Consider the following 20,370-nt stretch of genomic DNA (forward strand, 5'->3'; position numbering starts at 1 on the left):
TGTGGTAAGACGGAAAACAATAAATTCTGAAAGAAGAGACAAGAAAAAATATCACATAATAACATTACTGTTAGGAATACTGAGATCTGATACCCAGGAGTCACCCTATCTAGGGTAACCTTACCCGGAATCAGAATCTCTGGTCTCCAACACCCCCCTCTGGCCCCCTTACGGGACCTGGATGTCATCATATATATCAATCTCTGTTGTGCCCTGTGATGATAATACCACTGTGTTGAAGGTGTCAGAATAACACCATATACGTTGCCGCTGTCCATCTTGCCAGATCCTGTTAGCAGGATATATGAGAGGGGACCTTCGGCTAGGTATGAGAAATGGGCCAGAGTATATCCGTTAACTACTCAGAACGTTACTAGGGTTCAAAGATGTAAAACCTTTGGTATGAGCTGTAAGTAATGGGACATTTCCACACAAAGAGATGGTATTAAATGGTAAAGAATCTCAGCAAGAGACCAATACATTCACACCTACCCTACAATATCTAGAATAGTCTAAAACTTCCAGAAACATTACTATAGATGTTAAACATCACGGAGTATTGCAACTAGGTTTTGGAACATGTTGTAGTTACGAAGGCAAATTCCAATACTACGACAGTGATTGAAATCCTGTTACCCAAAGAAACCAAGGGTTGCCGACCAAGGGAATAATTGTCAATCCAGTAGAATAGCTTTCTGCAATTTAGTAGGAAGCCTTCCGGACGACATTTATCAGTTGGGTAAGGAGTTATAGAGTTTTAAAATCAGGTGACCAAAAAAGGATTGTGATTACGACTACCTTCACAGATACAACCCACAGATGAAACTGATTATTTCATCAATAACGAAGACAATTGAAGCCAACTCAGTTCAACTTGTGAACTAGGCCACAAGTCTACCGACACTAAAGATCGGATAAACTACTATTGGGAATAGTATGGTTTTGAGTTAGTTATATCATAATTAGCCAAGAGGATATGGTGATTTTCAGGGTCTCCAGGTGTTTGCACCTTTCAAGAATACCCGACATTGTGAGTTATAATCTGAAAGGTATATAGTGGCATGATAAATAAATGTAGTCCATGAACACTCAGACACGGAATATAAATATTGAAGTGCCTCCCAAGCTTTAGACATTATCAAGTAACAGAGAAGAGACTTTAACAATATGATATTGCTTTTATGATTCTTTTTTACTTTACTGAATTTACTTCACTCCTAGTAGTCATAAATGAAAAGAGTAAACCCAAGCCTTCCTAGGCAATCTCCGTCTACAGATACGAATTTCGATTGGCCTAGACAACTCTGAAGTCTATCAGATTGGCCTAGACAACTCTGAAGTCTATCAGATTGTCTCCGCCTAACAGTTAAGATATCCCAACAGCAGGACATTAAGGAACAGCTAAAACTATCAAATTTATTACCAGGTTATTCTATTGGCCAGGATACCGCAATGATGTCAAAAGATATGTCAAAAACTGCAATAGATGCCAACAAACCAAAACATCTAAACAGGCACCCTACAGATTAATAAAATCAAAGAAGTTCCCGAATAACCATAGGAAACAATTACTATGGATTTCTTTAAGAACTTACCTCAATCAGATGGATAAGATAGTATCCTAGTCATAGTAGATTGCCTGACCACAATGAGCCATTTTGTCCCGTTCAATGATGATATGACTATGAAGTCCTTTATCACAATATTCTTTAAGGAAATTTTCCAGCTGCACACCCTTCTCAAAAATATCATTACAGATGGAGAAATACCATTCACAACAGGATTATAGAGGAGAAAAACAGGCAAGATGGGAATATAGAATCAGCTGAGGAATGCATTTCATCAGCAGACTGACAGACAAACAGAATAGGTGAATGTAATACTTGCGTAATACCTACGAGTGTATGTTATGTATTAGTAAGATAATTGGCATAAAATATTACCAATGGCCGAATTCGCATACAACAACAGAAAATAAGAAACGATTGGCACAATATCATTCTTCACAAATTACGGGCAATATCTGGAGATTCAGGCCACGAATCATATGATTAGTGGCGTGATAGTTGATAAAATGAATAAGGAAAAAGTATACAAAATGTTACTATACAAAATGAATCCAGCAGGACAACAGCTGATAGAACAATACAGAAAATACCAGTAAACTAATCTGAACATACAGCCTGGAGATATAGTGTGACTTCTACCATATAATATTCATGTAATATGACCATCAAAGAAATTGGACTACAAGAATATCACACCATTCCAGATACTGGAAAAGGTCGGTGACCAAGCTTATAAGCTCGATTTTCCTCTCTAGCTGTAAAGACATAATACATTCTACCTCTTACTTCTCAAACTATACAACAAGAATAAGTTTCTATCACAAACAATTATTCCTCCTCCTCTAATTGAATTCAATGGAGAACCTGATTACGAACTTGAAGCAATAATTGACTCTTACTTGTTCGATGGTCATCTTCAGTACAGTGCTAAGTGGACTGGTTACTCTGTACAACAAGATCAAGAGTGGTATCCAGCCACATACTTCATAAACATACAAGATATCATCCAGCAATTCTGCTAACACAATCTCTACAAACCAGCAACCAACCATGGGGAATTCCCCTGGTAGTCATGATGACTGCTAGGTGGTGGTTAGTCCAACCAGCCCTCCTGCAGACGCTATCAAATGGGAATTGGCAGTAGACGAAGAAAAATGACAGCAAGAAGAACAATATCACGCCATATATAGTTAGAAGGTGTGCACGAATAATGGATGCATAGTGTACAAGGATGCTAAGAAGCATGATAACTGGTTTCCAACCAATGGAAATCAGATGAAGACCTCTAACAAGGAGGACAAACACGCAGAATGGACAAAAGAATAACCTGTAGTCCTGACACAACCAAGATACTACAAAATCAACTAGCAGTACTGTGCTAGAAAGTACTATTCCTAATACCAACAACAGAATGTGGAGGTGGCAAGGAAGGAAAGGGCACCTAGGATGGAGCCTAAGAGAAGGGGGGACAGAAAACTATATACCCCTAAGTAGGAAATGTAGGAAACTGTTAGGAATACCAGAACCCGGTACCTAGGAACCACCCTGGGTAGGGTAACCCCACTCAGAATCGGAATCTCTGGTCTCCAACTCCCTCCTCCGGCTCCCTTATGGGGCCCATGCATCATCATATATATTAATCTCAGTTGGGTCCTGTGACTATATTACCACAGAATTGAAGGTGTTAGAATAACACTAGATATGTCGTCGGTGTCCGTCCAACCAGATTCCGTTCACGGGATATATGAGAGGAGACCTTTGGCTAGACCTGGGAAGTAGAATGGAGTAATTCCGTCAACTACTCAGAGAGTTACTTGGCTTCAAAAACATGACACAGTTGGCATGGGCCATAGGTAATGGGACGATTTCACACAAAGAGATAGTATCAAATGGTAAAGGATCTCTACTAGAGACCAATACATTTACATCCACCAGAAGAGTCTAGAACTCCAAAAGACACTACCAAAGAAGCCAACAAACTTCATGGAGTGTTGCAACTGGGTTTCAGAACACGTCGTAGCCATGGGGTGATTCTCAATACTACAATGATTACTGAAACCTACAACCCAAAGAGCAACCAAGGGTTGCTGACCGAGGGATTAATTACCAGTCTGGTAGAATAGCTTCCTGTGAGTTAATAGAAAGTTATTCAAAGAAAATCTATTGGTTGGGTATGGAGTTACAAAGGATCAGAATCAGACGACCTACGATGGTTGTAATAATGACCACCTTTGCAGATATAGCTGTGGATAAAACTGATCACTTTATTAATGGTAAAGACAATTGGAGCCAACTCAGTTCGACTTAAGAACTAGGCCATAAGTCTAAAGACTCTTCTAATCGGGATATTACTATTGGGGACAGCATGCTTCCTGAGAAGAAATATCGTAATTACTGAAGAGAGTGTGATGGTTTTCAGGGTCCATAGGTGTTTGCACCTCGGAAGAAAACTTGACATCGCGAATTACGATTGAAGAAGTACTTAGTTGTATGATAAATAGATGTAGTCCATGAACACTCAGACATGGAATATAAATATCGAAGTGCCTCCCAAGCTTTAGACATCACCTAGCAACGGAGAAGAGACCTTAACAATATAATATTGTTTTTACGATTCTACCCTACTTTAACTATTCTATTTCGCTCCTAGTAGTCATAAATGAAACGAGCAAAGTCTGAGCCTTCCTAGACAATCTCCATCTACAGAAACGAATCTCAATTGACTTAGACAACTTTGAAGTCTATCAAGATGTCTCCGCCTAACAGAAACAATCACAAGATAAAGAGAAATAATTATCTGGCAGGAAAGAACAATGGAAGAATTGAAGAAAGGAAAGGCACGAATGGATGCAACTATCATGCTGATTCAGCTGGCCTATAACAACAAGGTCGGCCGCCTCAAAGAACTACTTCAGAAATCAGAAAGTGAAGCAGCAAATCGTAATTTGAGGAGAATCTAACAAATAGTAGATAGGATCTGCTGAGGAAGGCACTAAGCTTGAAGGAACTCATACTTAGGAGAGAAGCTAATATCACAAATATTGCTTAGCAAGGAAATAGTTTTCACATGACTTATAATTATGAGTCATGGGTATGTTATTGTTTCACACATAAAACTCATTTGAGTGATATAACTTGTTAGGTTATGATTTGTTATGTTTCACACAAGACTCAATTATTAGTCATGGGATGTGCGACTGGCCAATATGTCTTGCAAGTATACCTTACAGGTATGCCTTTCACATGTGATTTATGTTTCACACATGACCTAACTATGAGGTCAAGGGTCTCACATATGTGACTACTTTGGGTCATATGATGTAACGATCCCCTTTCAGATAGTTAGTTCTTGGCGACGGGGAACGATACTTATCTTTCCTTTCCCTTTCTTTCCTTGTCTTACAATAGCTCTAGGCCTCTGCCTATGTCACCGATAGTACAAGACCTCTGTCTTCTACCGGAAACACCTATTGTAAGCTTTCTCTAACTCGTCTTCATAACAAGTGCTTCTTAGCGTAACAATAATGTTTCAATAAGGATAAAGATCGTAAAGGTGTTTTATATTCGTTAAAGTAATATGTAGGAAAAGTACTTAGAACAAAGCGTGAAGAACCTATCTTCCTCAGCCGCATCGGCCTTCTTATATAGTGTTCTTCCCGCCTTTAATCATGTGACCTAAAGTGGTCACATGTGCAAAACCAAATCAAAACAAACTAATCATGTGACCAAAGTGATCACATGCTCAAAACCCATGACCTTATAGCGAGGTCATGTGCAAAACTCATAAACCAATCATAACGCAATAAACAAGTCATATGACTCGACTGAGTCATATGCACGAAACCCATGACATCATAATGAGGTCATGTGCGAAACATAAATCATATGTGCAAGGCTTGCCCATAAGGCATACTCGTAAGGCATACTCGTCAGGCGCATGTCCCATGACTCATACTTGAGCCATGTGCGAAAGCATCACAAATCCCACACATAACTAATCATACAACCCGAATAGGTTATATGCGTGAAATAATAACATACCTGTGACTCATAACCATGTGTCACGTGAAAACCCTTTCCTCACTAAGCCACGTTCGTGATATTAGCTCTCCTCCTCCTAAGCCTGAGTCCCATCAGGGTTTTTCTCCCAGTTTCAATAGTTCCCGTCCTGCCGAGCGCAGGGTCCTTCTCAGCTTGTGGAACTTTTCGTCTGCCGTCCTCCATCTGACCCTTACCGATTCCAGAGTCAGATTCACCATCTCGATCGTTTGCCGCTAGTTGTCGTTCAGCTGTCTAAGCTCCGCGATCGTTTTGTTTTTTGCCGAAATTGTGGCCTCGGCTTGGCCCGGTTGTTCTCAGAGCCCCCGGATCTGCCTGTGTAGGCTCCTGACATCCGGTTCCATGTCTGCCGAGGAGTTTTGGGCCCCTCCCTCCTTGGACCGCGTCCTCGCAGCCCATGCCTTTCTGGCATCTTCTCCTTCCAACTCTTTTCGGCTTCCATCTTTCTGCGGGTAAAATCCCGCAGATATTTTTTGTGCCCTGTGCATCTTGCACCCATTTCTGAAGCATTGTTGCCAATGCTTTAGAACGTGGTCCGGGCATGGGCCACACTTCCGACATTCCCTCGGGAACCATCCCGAGCCTTCTTTGTCGCCAAAGTGTGTTTGGCAACCATCATTGTAGCATACCGTCCATGACATGGCGTTATGCTGTGCTTGTTTTTCCCTTTCCTTGAGTTCTTCGTCGGTTGGCCCCATGAATGAGTATTCGGGGCTAGTGGGTGTGGTTTGGCGGGGGCTATCGCCCCAGCCCTCATGTTGCTGCAATGGCGCGGGAGTCTTTCCCTCGCTTTTGTCTTGGTTGAACGTGATCGTCACCTGGGCCGGGCTTGCCTAGGTATCACTGGTGGAAGGTTGAGATGGCATCTTGTACGTTTTCGAAGTTGTGTGCGAAGTACCAAGTTTTATCGTGTTCAGGAGAGTATCCTGTTCACTTGGCTCAGTATTGGAGGTGACCGTGGAAGAAGCGGGAATCAACTATTTCGTTGAGCTCGTATTCTGGTTCTCCGTCGAGTTCAATCAGTGGGGGAGGAATAAGTATTTGTGAAGGAAATTTATTGTCGTTGTGTAATTCGAGGAGTGAGATGTGGAATGTATTGTGTATTCGCATTGAGGGGGGAAGGTCGAGTTTTTAAGCTCGGCTGCCCACTTTTTCCAATATCCTGAAGGGCCCAATTTTCTTGTAGTCCAGTTTCTTTGATGGTCGTGTCGTATCGATATTGCGTGGTATTAGCCATCCCATGTTTCCTGGTTGTCTGTTTGGATCAAGTCTTCGGTGCTTATCGTATTGTTCTTTTTGCCGTTGTTGGGCTTGACTCATCTCGTATTGTCAGGTTTCGTGTAGTTTTCCCATATCCACTTTCTCCGGTATCACATCATTAATCGTATGACATGTGGTCTGACTTTGTGGATGTTGTCCGTAATTCGCGAAGAAGGATGTCGTGCCAATTGTTTCTTGCTTTCCATTGTTGTATGCGAATTCGGCCATCGATAACAGCTTGTACCAATCATCTTGCTGATAGTTGACATAGGCCCTTAAATATTGTTCGAGTATCGCATTTACCCGTTCCGTTTGTCCATCTGTTTGTGGGTGGAACGCTGTGCTCATTCTGTTTTGTATTCCCATTTCTCTGGTTACTTTCTTCCATAGTCCCCATGTGAATAGTGTTCCTCGATCGGTAATGATATTCTTTAGGAGGCCGTGAAGTCGAAAGACCTCTCGGAAGAATGTTTGTATAAAATCCCTCGTGTTGATGTCTTTTCTAACCGGAATGAAATGACTCATTTTGGTCAGGCGATCCACCGCGACCAAGATGCTATCGCAATTTTCCGATGTTGGTAGGTCCGTGATGAAATCCATAGTAATTGTTTCCCATGGTTTTTCGGGGACTTTGTTTGATTTTAGTAATCCATATGGTGCGTGTTTAGCTGTTTTCGTTCTTTGGCATATGTCGCAGTTTTTAACATATCGTTTGACATCTTCGCGCAGTCCTGGCCAATAGAATGATCTTGTGATGAATTCCGTGGTTTTAGCCGTTCCTCCGTGTCCTGCCGTTCGGATATTATGGTGTTGTCGTATGATGTCTGTCCTTATCTCCTCTTCTTCTGGGATCCATTGTTTTCCATCGTACCACATATTTCCATCCTTCCATTGGCATAACCTCAGTGCAATTCCTTTCATCTCCTTTTTTCCTTCTTCAAGGCTTCTCTTATTGCCTGGATTGTTTTGTCTTTCTCGTTTGCGTCCTCAATTCCTCTTTCCTCCTTTGATGTGAATTGGATAACCTCCATGGCCTCGAAGTACGTTTTTGGTCATAGGGTCCATGTTTTTTGTTTGATCCTTTCGTCTTCTTTCGTTTGTAGTTTGTCGCTTGCAATCCTTGTGAGAGCATCTGGCTTTCCGCTCTCTTTTCCAGGTCGGTATTCGATTTTGAAGTTGTATTTGCTAAGGTGCTCCATCCATCTTATCTGGCGGTCGTTCAATTCTTTCGTCGTCATGAACGGGACCAGGTTCTTGTGGTCGGTTAGAACTTGGACTGGATAGTCGTTGTTTGAAACGTATCTCCTCCATTCTTTTAATGCTTGAACTATTGCTAATAGTTCTTTGTTTGCAACATCGTAGTTGCACTCTGCAGGGGTCATTGTCTTGGATCGGTAAGACACTGGCCTCCAGTTTTCCATCATCGCACTGTTGTGATAGTATGCCTGAGCATACATATTTTGAGGCATCCGTTTCAATCCTTGTCTTTCGGTTTGGGTCGAAATGAACCAGTATGGGTGCTGATGTTAGATGCGTTCGTATTGCATCATATGCTTTTTGTTCGTTTTCTCCCCATTCCCATTTCTTGTCTTTCTTCGTAAGGTTATAGAGTGGTTTTGCAAGCCTGCTAAATCCCTCTATGAACCTTGGATAAAAGTTGCAGAATCCCATAAAGCACTGAACATCTGTTCTGTTGTTTGGTTTGGCCCAGTCCCAAATGGCTGCTGTTTTAACTGGGTCAACCTTGACCCCACTTCGATTGATGATAAATCCAAGGTATTCTGTTTCTTCCTTATGGAATTCGCATTTTGTTGGTTTGATCTTCATTCCTGATCCTTGTATTGCCGCCATGATGTTGCTGATATCTTTTTGGTGTTGTTGTATGTTTTCCGAATATATGAGTACATCGTCCAGGTATACGATGCAACATATGTCGAGGTACTTATTAAGTACCCTGTTGATCCATCTCTGGAATGAAGCCGGTGCGTTGGCTAGCCCGAAAGGCATAACCAAGTATTCGAACATTCCGTATCTGGAGGCGAATGTAGTCTTCCATTCGTCTCCTGCCTTGATGCGTATATTGTGGTATGCGTCTTTGATGTCGAGTTTGGTAAAATATTTTGCTGATCGTAGTCTATCCAGTGCTTCCCCAATTAAGGGTAGTGGATATCGGTACTTCTTGGTAACCGAATTGAGGGCCCTGTAGTCCACGCAGTCTCATTTTTCCGTCTTTCTTTTTGACGAATAGTATTGGAGATCCTCCTGACGCGAAAGAGTCTCGGATCCATCCTCTCTTTAGGTTTTGCTCGATATACTTCCTAAGTTCTTCGAGCTCTGCTTCCCCTAGGGGGGATTACTTCTTATAGGGAATTTCTTTTGTTTTTCCCGTTTTTTTGTCTTTGTCCAACTGAATTTCGTGGTCGATTCCTGGACTTCGAGGTGGTAGCTCCGTAGCTTCCTCTTCTTGGAATAGATTTGTGAATTGGTGATATTCTTTTGGAACCAATTCTCTCCATCCCTTTTTGCTTTGGTATTTCTTGTCCTAGATTGCTAGTTCTGTGCTGATGTTGATTTTTGCTAGAACTGCTTTCTCGTCTTCGTATGTCCATTTGAGAATTCCTGTTGTATCTCCTCTTCGATAATATCGTCCAAAGGCTTGTGCTGTGATCTCTTTGATCTCAATTCTTTTTGTTGTATCGAGCTGGTTTTGGTCCGTACTTCCAAATCCCTTGTTTCCTCTCATGGTTTCTTCCAGTTGATCTACTTCATGTAGATCCTCTTTGTTGATTTTTTCGATTATCAACTGTGCAATTCGATCGCCTTTCTGGACTTGGTAGTCCTCTTGAGCTAGGTTGGCCAGGACCACTTTGATTTCACCGGTATAGTCGATGTCGATCACTCCTGCCATGGTCATGAGTCGGTGTTTGACTGGTAGACTACTGCGGGGTGCTATTCGTCCATAGGTGCCTTCTGGGAGTCCAATGGCTATTCCTGTTGCTATCGTTGCCTGCCCGTCGGCTGGTATCTTGATTCCTTTGTTGGCATAAAGGTTGTGTCCTGCTGCCCCTTTGGAACCCTTGGTAGGCACTTTTGCTTCTTGGTCCAGTTTTTGTATCCGGACTCTTTTGTCTTGCCGCATCTCGGCAAACTTTGCATGCAAAGTTTCTTCTTCCGCTTCTCGTATTGGTGTGGAGTAGACTACAGGTGAACTGTTGAGACATCGTGTCGCACATAGTTCACCTGTAAACGTCATCTTGTTCTCGTTCCAATCGATCATTGGATTATGCTTCCATAACCATGGCATCCCTTGGACTATCTCATGGTTCTTTAGATCTGCCACTTGAAAGGTTGCCGTTTCCCTATGGCTGTCAATGTCCATAGGTACTGTCGTGGTATGGGTTATAGGACCCATAGCGCTTGGCTTTCCATCCGCTAGGTAGACTTGTTTTGCTTTCTTCGCTTGTTTGGTGTGGAGGCCGTATTTGTCGCATATTTCTTTTTCGATGAAGTCTTCAGTGGCCCCCAAGTCGAGCATTGCATATATTGTTGTTTCTTCTCTTTCTCTGTTGTATATCTTCGTTTTGATCATCACATGATCTCCATCTCCTTCTCCTCTTTGCGTGTGTAGTGCCGTGTAGTAGTTCGCTAATTTGATGGGTTTTCCCGGTCCACATCTTGGGTCTCCCAGACCACCATTTACTGGGGACCCTCTTCGTTTTCCGCCGGTGAATCCTCTGCTATCATTTCGCGGATGTTGCTTCTTTTCTGATTTTGGAAACGATTATTTCCAGTAGCTCTATTTCCCTGGTATCCGTTGTCCAGTCGGCTTCTGCATTCTCATATCCGATGCCCTGCTTTTCCACACCTTAGGCATAGTTTCCCATTCATTCTTCTAGCGTATTCTTCCTTAGACAGATTCTGAGCAGGCCCTGCTCTTGATTTGTCCAATTCCATGGGTTCACCTGGTGGTAATGCTCGACTTTCTCCTCGAGGTGCTTGCGGTTTGAAGGTCCCGTCCACATTCCTGGATGATTGGACTACCCTATGTGCTATAGTATTTTCCGAGTTGCTCCGAACCATGTTTAATTTGCTTTCTTTGTCGATTGCCCATCTTGCAAATCGTTCGGCTGTCATATAGCGCAAGTCAGAGATTCCCCATGCCTCTCGGAGTCTCTCAGTGCATTTTCTCAGGAGGATGATGTAGAGAGTCGCGTCATCAAACTCGGCCTCATATTCCAACAGTCGACATTCGTTCCAGTATGCTGAGAACGTTTGTTTTCCTTGCTGGAGTTTTTCTAGTTTTCGTCTTGCTGTTTCTTTGGCGTTGGGGTTTCCAAACTGTTCAAAGAGTGTCGCCTTGAACTCTTCATACATGACCCATTCCCTCTGTTTCCTTCCATCTTGGAAGGGCATGATCCATTGTCCCGCGAGTCCTCTGAGTAGGGATTCCACATATGGAATCTTAATTTCATCATGGTGATCTCCGTATCCCTTAACTGCAAAATATCCTCGTATTGCGCCAAGAATATTCGTAGCTTATCTTCGGCTCCTTCGTATGTGTCGGGCTCCTTTGCTTTTGGTCGTTGGACATTTCCATGCCCTGTATTTCGCGTGGCTGCAAGAAATGCCTGAAACTGATTTTCAGTCATTCCAAGTATACTGGTTCCTGGTGCCGGAGCGGCTGGGGCCGGTAGCACAAGTACTGCGGATCCCGACATTCTCTCCGGTCGTGGCGTTCCAGCAGGAGAGCTATCGACTGGTGATCCTTTCTCTGGGGTTACTGGGCTTGCTGCTCTCGAGGGTTCTGCTGAGATGTAATCTAGGGAGTCGCTGAATCCTCCTAGATTAAGATTTTGATCGTCAATGTCAATATCTCCTTCCCAATCAGGGTTGAAGGGTGCCATCTTGTATCGTTTGGTGTCGCACTAGGTGACGCTTTGTAATGTAACGATCCCCTTTCAGTTAGTTATTTCTTGGCGACGGGGAACGATACTTATCTTTCCTTTCCCTTTCTTTCCTTGTCTTACAATAGCTCTAGGCCTCTGCCTATGTCACCGATAGTACAAGACCTCTGTCTTCTACCGGAAACACCTATCGTAAGCTTTCTCTAACTCATCTTCGTAACAAGTGCTTCTTAGCGTAACGATAATGTTGCAATAAGGATAAAGATCGTAAAGGTGTTTTATATTCGTTAAAGTAATATGTAGGAAAAGTACTTAGAACAAAGCGTGAAGAACCTATCTTCCTCAGCCGCATCGGCCTTCTTATATAGTGTTCTTCCCGCCTTTAATCATGTGACCTAAAGTGGTCACATGTGCAAAACCAAATCAAAACAAACTAATCATGTGACCAAAGTGATCACATGCTCAAAACCCATGACCTTATAGCAAGGTCATGTGCAAAACTCATAAACCAATCATAACGCAATAAACAAGTCATATGACTCGACTGAGTCATATGCACGAAACCCATGACATCATAATGAGGTCATGTGCGAAACATAAATCATATGCGCAAGGCTTGCCCATAAGGCATACTCGTAAGGCATACTCGTCAGGCGCATGTCCCATGACTCATACTTGAGCCATGTGCGAAAGTATCACAAATCCCACACATAACTAATCATACAACCCAAATAGGTTATATGCGTGAAACAATAACATACCTGTGACTCATAACCATGTGTCATGTGAAAACCCTTTCCTCACTAAGCCATGTTCGTGACAGCCATTCAACTTGTTTTGTAGTTGTTGGCAATCTTGGTACTCTTCGCTGAAATGCATCCATTTGTAGAAAACTGGTTGCTGCCTTGCTACACCATGTCACATCCAAAGTGTTCTATCTCACCCAGGACTCTATCTCACTGAGCACCCCCAGTCTAAGTATCAAAGTGTTTTCTGAGCTTTATAACAATCATCAAAAAATGGAGATCATAATAATATAATAAGTTTTATAATAAATTTTTATTACTTTATCTTTACTGTTCTTCTTAGTCAGTTCTTAGTAGTCATAAATGAACAAAATATTACTATACCTTTCTAGACATATATATCTATCTATTTAAAGTTTACAGCCTAAGTCTTCTTAATGCTTATTATTGTACATTGACAAAATTAACCGCGATTCAACAATCAGTGTCAACCCACCCCTCTTCATCATCCCGCACTCTCAACACTACCTAAGAAAATTCCTCTAAGTCAGTCAAGAAGAAACCATTCTTCTCAATTCTTTTTTTCGATAAACTATGCTTCCTATTCTTGGCAGTAATGTCAAAAAACCTATTCCTTCTACACATCTCTCTGGATTTACCAGGGGGAGGATTCTCAGGTTATATGAGCCTCAGATGAAATATCAGCAAATTTTCCACTACATCAATATCCCCTACACTACTATCAGAGACATAATTGTGAAGGGACATCAAGAGGGCAAGGACAATAAGGGTAGAAGAAGACATCCTAAAACTACCAACTCACAGGATGATACTATGGTGGAAGAAGCTCTTAAAAATCGCCATACTACCTATTCTGACATTGCTGAGCAAGTTGCTCCCAATGTTTCCAGTAGGACAGTAAGGAGAAGACTTGAAAAAAAGCATCATAGAAAGTGGATAGCACAATAGAGAGTTTATCTGGATAATGATCTAGCTCAAGAGAGGTTGGAATAGGCATTAGCTCATAGGTATTGGACAAAGGAGATGTGGAGAAGGAAGACAATATGGGGGGATGAGGTAGCTGTAGAAAGGGGAGAAGAAAAGAGGAGAAAATGGATTCTCGGATACCCATATGAGAAATAGAATAAAGATTATGTTAAACCTAAGGCTAGGAGAGGGGAGAGAGGGATTAACCAGATGATGACTGGTTGTTTTTATAGTCAAACTCAGGATCTTTTTTGCCTGTTTTTCCTGATTTTTCTTCTGCTAGAGGTGGAGTTACTGGGAAGTCAATTTTTGATGTTTCTGATTATTATGACTTTTTAGGGATATGGGAGAATATCAGAGAAAAGTCTAGAGAAGAAGAGGTATTTTTTATCATTGACAATGCTAAGACTCACTTGCCTTTTAGGAGATAGCTCAGAGGACAGGTAATTACACTAATGGAAATTTCTGCCTATTTACTAGATTTTAATCCAATTGAAAATATTTGGTCTCTGGTGAAAGGTAAGCTTCACAAGCACTACCCTGAGCTATATCTTTTGAAGGGTGATGTCAATGTGGTCAAGAAGGCAATAGTAGAGGCCATTACTCATTATTGGAAACTTCTTGACTCAAAGGTTTTTGATACTTTAGCTGGATCAATTGTGGATAGAATAGAGGCAATTATTAAGGCTGATGGATGGTATACCAAATATTAATTTCTACTATGTATTTACATCTTTTAATTCTTTTTTTTTGGTTTTCATAATAGTGGATTGGTGGGTGAGTGTGGTTGTCATCATCAAAGATTTTCCTCTCTTGAATCACAATTAATTTTGTCCACGCACAATAGCATTGTCTTCTGCCTAACACAGACTTATCATACAATTGGAGATAAAACTATTTAGCTTCAGTTAACAAGATCTGGATGGAACAAGAGACAGGAGACAATTCAACTTACTTTGTGCAAAATTCACGTATTATACAAAAGTAACTTCACTTCCCAGTCCAATGAGTTAGTTAATGAACCAAATAGTTTCCTAATAGAGAGATGAAGAAAAAGACAATATATTCTATTTACCCTGTATTATAATTGACCTTTATTTTTTTCCTTATGGATTTCTCAAACCTGTAGTGACAGAGCTACAAAACAAAACAAGAAACTGGAGACAATAATGGACCATACAATGCAGCAGGGTGGTCCGGAGGGAAAGACCCAGGATCAGTATTAGTGCCGAACCTACCGGCGACACTTGATTTGGCTGCCGGAGGTATGCATGTCTACTGGCACAATCATCAGAATTGCCATACTTTTTTGCACCTACCAAACACATCGATACCGAAAACCCCCCCCCCTGCCAAATAAAAGCAGAAAGTTGCCCTCGAAAGAAGAAAGGAAGTCAGACTTGATAAATATTTCTCTTAAAGAATTTGTCCCTTCCTACCTGAAATCAATGGAGTACCTGAGGTGCTAAGAACTTTGTAGGTGTGAATCCATACCCGGAGAAATAGCATATCCCGAGTGACAATCCATGCTCGTGTCCGGGAACACAGCTGACCAGACCATGTCCAACCAATATTGGAGCTACTTTAGGTTTCTACCGGTAGAGCCATGATATTATTACCGGTATGACACCCACACTCACGCCAATATTATCACTTGGAAATAAAAAACCCAAACCCAAACCCAAACCCATGAGAACCTAGAAGTAGAAAAACATGAAAACAAGACAGAAGTAAACTGAGACTGATGATGACATATCCCACTCATTCAACCTGGGCCATCCCATAGTAAAGTAGAGTAAAAAAAAAAAGAAAAAATTATAAAAGCAAATAAGTATACCATGTAACCTGAGAGGTAGAAAGGAGAAAACATACGCAAACCCCCAGCTAACTAACAAAGCAGTGTGGACATGTGAATAGAATACTTTATGAAAAAGATAAAAAACCACTACCTTTTTGCTGACAAAAACATTCCATCTCTGTATACTACTTGAACGACGAGCAAACAAACAAATAAAACCAGCCCATGATTAAAATCCAGGGATGTGATCGATAACTGCCGACGTGAAACAAGGTGCAGATAGTAAGATGCCCTCGGTAGAACCGGGCTTTTTTTTTTTTCTTATTCAATTTGGTGATCCGTCTTTCCATCAATCTAGCCTTTGAGCAAAGGCTGAAATAGAATCGGGATATAATAGACTGACACAGACCACCTGCAAAACGAAAAGTGTGAGAAGTAAAAATTCCCCTAGGAAATTAAGAAAGTGTGCGAAATAAAGACTTAGAACCACTTGTAACATCTGATAAGATACGAACTCTCTCACTCTCACGCCCCCTCAACACGGCGGCCCCAGAAAGTAAGAAAAGAGCAAACTAGCGCCTCCGCATAGCCCGACGCCTCCTGGTTGCAGGTGACTTTTGCTCCTCCAGCGCCTTGTCGTCTTCTTGTTTATCACCAGGGTGCATCTCATCAACTAGAGATGCGGTCTTTGCAATCTTATCCCGGGTGCGGCGAGGGCTACTTCTCGGAGTTTCCACTGCAGGGGAACGATTCCTGGTTGTTGGTTTTTTAACAAGCTCTTCCTCTTCTCCCTTTATCGTCTCTTCGTCAATGTGTTTGTTGTTGGGGTGTGTCTCATCGATAGGTGACTTGCTCTTTGTGTTTACCGTCAAACGGGAGGATTCTGAGGCCTTGAGTGAGCGGGATGTAGCTCTCTTCTTGCCTTCAGCTGAAGGACCGGCCCCTTCAATTGGCGGTAGGTATACTTGGAAGAATTGTGACCGAAGAAAAAAAAGGGTTCCTAGATCATCGCCTCCACGCAGGACAGTAATATTTTTGAAGGAATTGCCGTTGGGTGGCTTTTCAGGACCGGTGCCGTTTTCTTCGAGAAGGATACGCTCAATTTGTCCCGGGGAATGGACATCATGCATTATTTTGTCCTCAACGCCAGCAACCGATTGTCGCATCTGGGCTGGAGGGTAGGATAATTGCATAAAACCGGTTACCTGGTCAATGGCTGTGACCTGTAAGTTGAAGGTGTTAGCTCTACCACAGCTAATGATCAATATATCGGACTCAAATGGGACAGGTATACAATAGCATATTTCTCAATCAGGCTGTAACCAACGAATTGACGTCTTAAGCGAAGTGCATCATTAACCCGGATTACATGGTGCCGAGCCATAGTAGTCAGTTTGATTGACGCTGCCTGACCTGCTAGGACCGGGTTTATGATTTCCTTCTTCTGCCCCCAGAAGGACTCCATGGCACGATCCTTCATGAACAGGAATTCGTCGTTGGCCCGACGATGCATGATCGAGTCAATCTGATCACGGAATTTCTGGCCGTATTTGCCTTGCTCAAGGCGCTCTCCGATAGTACTCAATTGTGTTCGGAAGCGGGTGTCATTCCAGAATGATGGAAGAGCGTCCAAGTCCAAATTGCCATTGAGGCGGCCAGATTCATTACCACTGACCTCCCTATCGAATCCTGGGAGAAGAGTGTGGAGTTTCGCCGTTTGCTCATCGCTAAGCAAGTTGAAATTTTCGGGAGTGACGAGACTCTATGAATGGTTAGTTCGAAAAAATGCGGATTGTTGGGTAGGAGAGCACCTGCCTCAAATCGGCTCACTAGCGGGTTTCTGCGCTCAATGATTGGAGGCACCCATGGCTTTTCAGGGTGCTCTTGACTACGAGGAGTAATCGATCTCTCTGTTACTCTCCCTGGTTCAACGTCAAGTCCATTCTCGACAGGCGAATCTATGGCTTCAGAAACATCAACAGCTGCGCCCTTCGGTTCAGTCGCATCTGTGATAGCACCCTTTGGCTCGATATCCTTGATAGCATCCTTTGAGCTAATATCCGTGATAGCATCCTTTGGCTCGGTATCCGTGATAACCTCCTTGGGTTCAGCGTCCTTTGGTTCCGTACCCGTGATAGCGTCCTTTGGTTCAGTTGTATCGGTGATAGCATCCTTTGGTTCAGTTGTATCTGTGATAACATTCTTTGGCTCAGTTTCGGTTGTATCCGTGATAGCACCCTTTGGTTCAGTTGTATTCGTAACAGTCCTCCTGAGTTTCTTGTCGTGTGAACCTGTTGGTGAAGATATAGTTATAGCCTTTCTCTTATTCCCTCCACGAACTCGAGAGGAGGGAGGGCTGGAGATGGGTTCAGGATTAGGCGCGACAGAAATGCCTTGGTTAGCGTTTGCCAAACTCTCTAGGCCAAAAGTCGCAAGCGATTTTTTAGCAGCTATCCTGCCCGACGAGCGACGTGACATAGTATCCATTACTTAAACCTATGTATTAAAGTTAATTTATCTGTTTGATGAGAAAACAAGCAACACCTGGCGGGTTGATGATCAGGCTAATGTGGAATGGAAGTACGGTACTAACGGTAATTTGGACGACTAAATGAAATCGCGGTAAGTGTCAGGATATGGAGATTGCAGATGGTTCAAACTAGAAGGGCAATCTGTTCAACAATTTTTATATCGCTGATGGAGATGGAATCGTACAAAGTCTTGATGCGGCGCAATAGGATGCCACGATAGGAGATCCGATTGAAAAAAAGAGAAAAAAAGAGAAAAAAACTAGAGGAGGTAATCGTGTCACTTACCTAGCGCCGCTGTAGAGAATATATATATATATATATCGGGCGAGGTAAGGTAAAGGAGAATAGTGCAGTAGGAACAAACCGAAACAGGCAAGCAAAATTATTCGCCTTCTGTTCCGCTGGTGGATATGTATGTAGATGTATGTGTGTATGTGCGGAGGAAGTGCGTGTAGCTGAAGCTGGGAGAGAAAAGGATAGGTGGAGTAGAGAGGGGGGGGAAATAAAAGGTGAGAAGGGAAGAGGACTGCTTGGTGGGAGATGAGAGGGAGTTTGACCACCGTACCGGTAGGAGAGAGCAGTCCTTGGGAAACCTACCGTACAGTGACAAGAGTACGATCGCCACAACGCGTGCGCCTTGCGGCTCCCCACACGAGCAAAAATTACCCTAACCCTTGCCGAGACTTGGCGTGTTTCCGAACCCGTTGGCGTTCCCGCTGAGTCCCTTGACGACCTCCCTCAGAAAGGGCTCCTAAGCCCATCATTCATTCGGGTATGATACTGTCGTGTAAAAGTGGAGTGGTATCATATGAATAAGAGCCCCTTTCACCACCTGCCATAGCATTATAAATCCAATTAGTGCGCTACTTCATCTTGTACCTTGTTCATTGAATAATCGATGATGCAGTGAAGTTAAAGTTTGCGTGTACTGTACAGTACTCGAGTAGCTGTTGGAGCCGCAGCAACCCTACCCGCACTAATTTACACACAAGAAATTTCTTTGGCTATTCCCAAACAGGCAAACACAAGATTTGCCGAGGTTACTTAGTCCCAACTCTACCCCAAAGCGTGGCATCCTAGAGGTGGTAGTGGAATCGGTTTAATGGAACCACGGAAAGTCTGGTCGTTGGAACGTCTTAAATATTATATTTGCAAAATGCCCGAGTTTAAGATCGTCCCTCACTTCATCCCCAGTATCTCTTTCACGTCAAACAATTCATGCAAGAACACTTGTCAATATAGGTACCCGCGTTCATGCGTCTTTGCCAAGAGTGCGCAGGCCAAGCTGTAGGAACAACACATTGCCGTACTGGTACGCTTCTAGAACTAAAGCAACAGGAGAATGATCACAAGTCATCTTTCACCTCCATGAATGACCTCTGTCATCGTCTCTTCTCGGAGTTCTCGACCTGCTTCTTCTCCTTCTCCGCCTGTCTCTATCCTCATTGTCCCTTCTATACCGATGTCTATCTCCACTCCTGGTTCTGCTTCTTTGCCGCCTTACTCTCACTCCCCCCCGGTCTCTGTCCCAGTGTCTGTGGCTATCCCCACCGTCCCTACCCCTACTTCTGCTCCGCTCCCGTCTACCACTACGTTCTCTCCATCTACCCTTTTCCGCGGGCTTAAACTCCCCTTTCACACCACCTCCCTCATCCCATCCCCTAGACGCGCCATCGAGAATGTTCTTTCCGGTTCTCTTCCCGAAACCAACTCCCTTACCCTCCTCCTCTTCATTTCCGGACTCCCTAATAGCCCTCTTGACCTCGCCCTGGTCAACAGGATCCATAGGTCTCTTGACAGAGGCCTTGAATCCTAAGGCCTCACTAAGAGCATCCTGTTCCGCTTCCTTGATCATCCGGATCTCCTCCTTACGGGCTTCCTCAGCTGACGTCTCACCAGCCCCAGATTTAGCATACCATGTGAGGTCTTTGTTTTTTTGCCATCGACCGACAGCTAAGAATCAACGGATTAGTTAGTCAAAATATAAAAAGCAAGAAAGAGAAGCGGGGAAATAAATAAGCGTAGATGGGTATTTAGCATTGATAGGAAAATTTATGACGAGAATAGCGAGGAGTGGGCAAGCGGTGGAAAGAAACGGGAGGAGGGTAACACACGGGCCATAAGAGAATGCCCTAAATAGTTTTCACGGTCCTTATCCTCCTTGACATCCTCCCATTTAAACTCGGACCGGCCGCCACGCGAGGAATCGCCCTTGCGCAGGCCAGATAGGAGATCCATCACTGCGCGGGGTGAATAATAGTCTCGGATAACTCTCCGAGGGAAGGGCGAATTTGGTGCTGATAGCGGTTTCCAAGCGGCCGAGCAAGCAGGTAGGCAAACGACTAGGTGACGTTAGAAGATAAAAGAAGGCGGCAGGTAGGCTGATGGGTGATGTAGGCGAGTGCAGGTGTGTGTCTGTCCCGTGTTTTGATTGATTGACTGGAGAATGATCGGGACGATAGCTGAAAATGCACTAGACTACCCCAGCACCCGATGTCACACGCTTTTGCAGTTCAA

At 43.1% G+C, this 20,370-nt stretch overlaps 1 protein-coding gene; it reads right to left on the minus strand.

Moving 5' to 3' along the window:
- Positions 1 to 15,630: 15,630 nt before the first annotated feature.
- On the minus strand, positions 15,631 to 20,091 carry GSTUM_00006119001 (uncharacterized protein; the record flags this gene model as incomplete). XM_002838258.2 has 3 exons in its annotated part: positions 15,631 to 16,545; positions 19,358 to 19,806; positions 19,968 to 20,091. 3 exons carry the CDS (start codon positions 20,089 to 20,091, stop codon positions 15,895 to 15,897), a joined length of 1,224 nt encoding a protein of 407 aa, XP_002838304.1. The 3' UTR covers positions 15,631 to 15,894.
- Between the last annotated feature and the right edge of the window lie 279 nt (positions 20,092 to 20,370).

Source organism: Tuber melanosporum (assembly GCF_000151645.1).
Source record: "Tuber melanosporum whole genome shotgun sequence assembly, scaffold_24, strain Mel28".
Taxonomy (NCBI): domain Eukaryota; kingdom Fungi; phylum Ascomycota; class Pezizomycetes; order Pezizales; family Tuberaceae; genus Tuber; species Tuber melanosporum.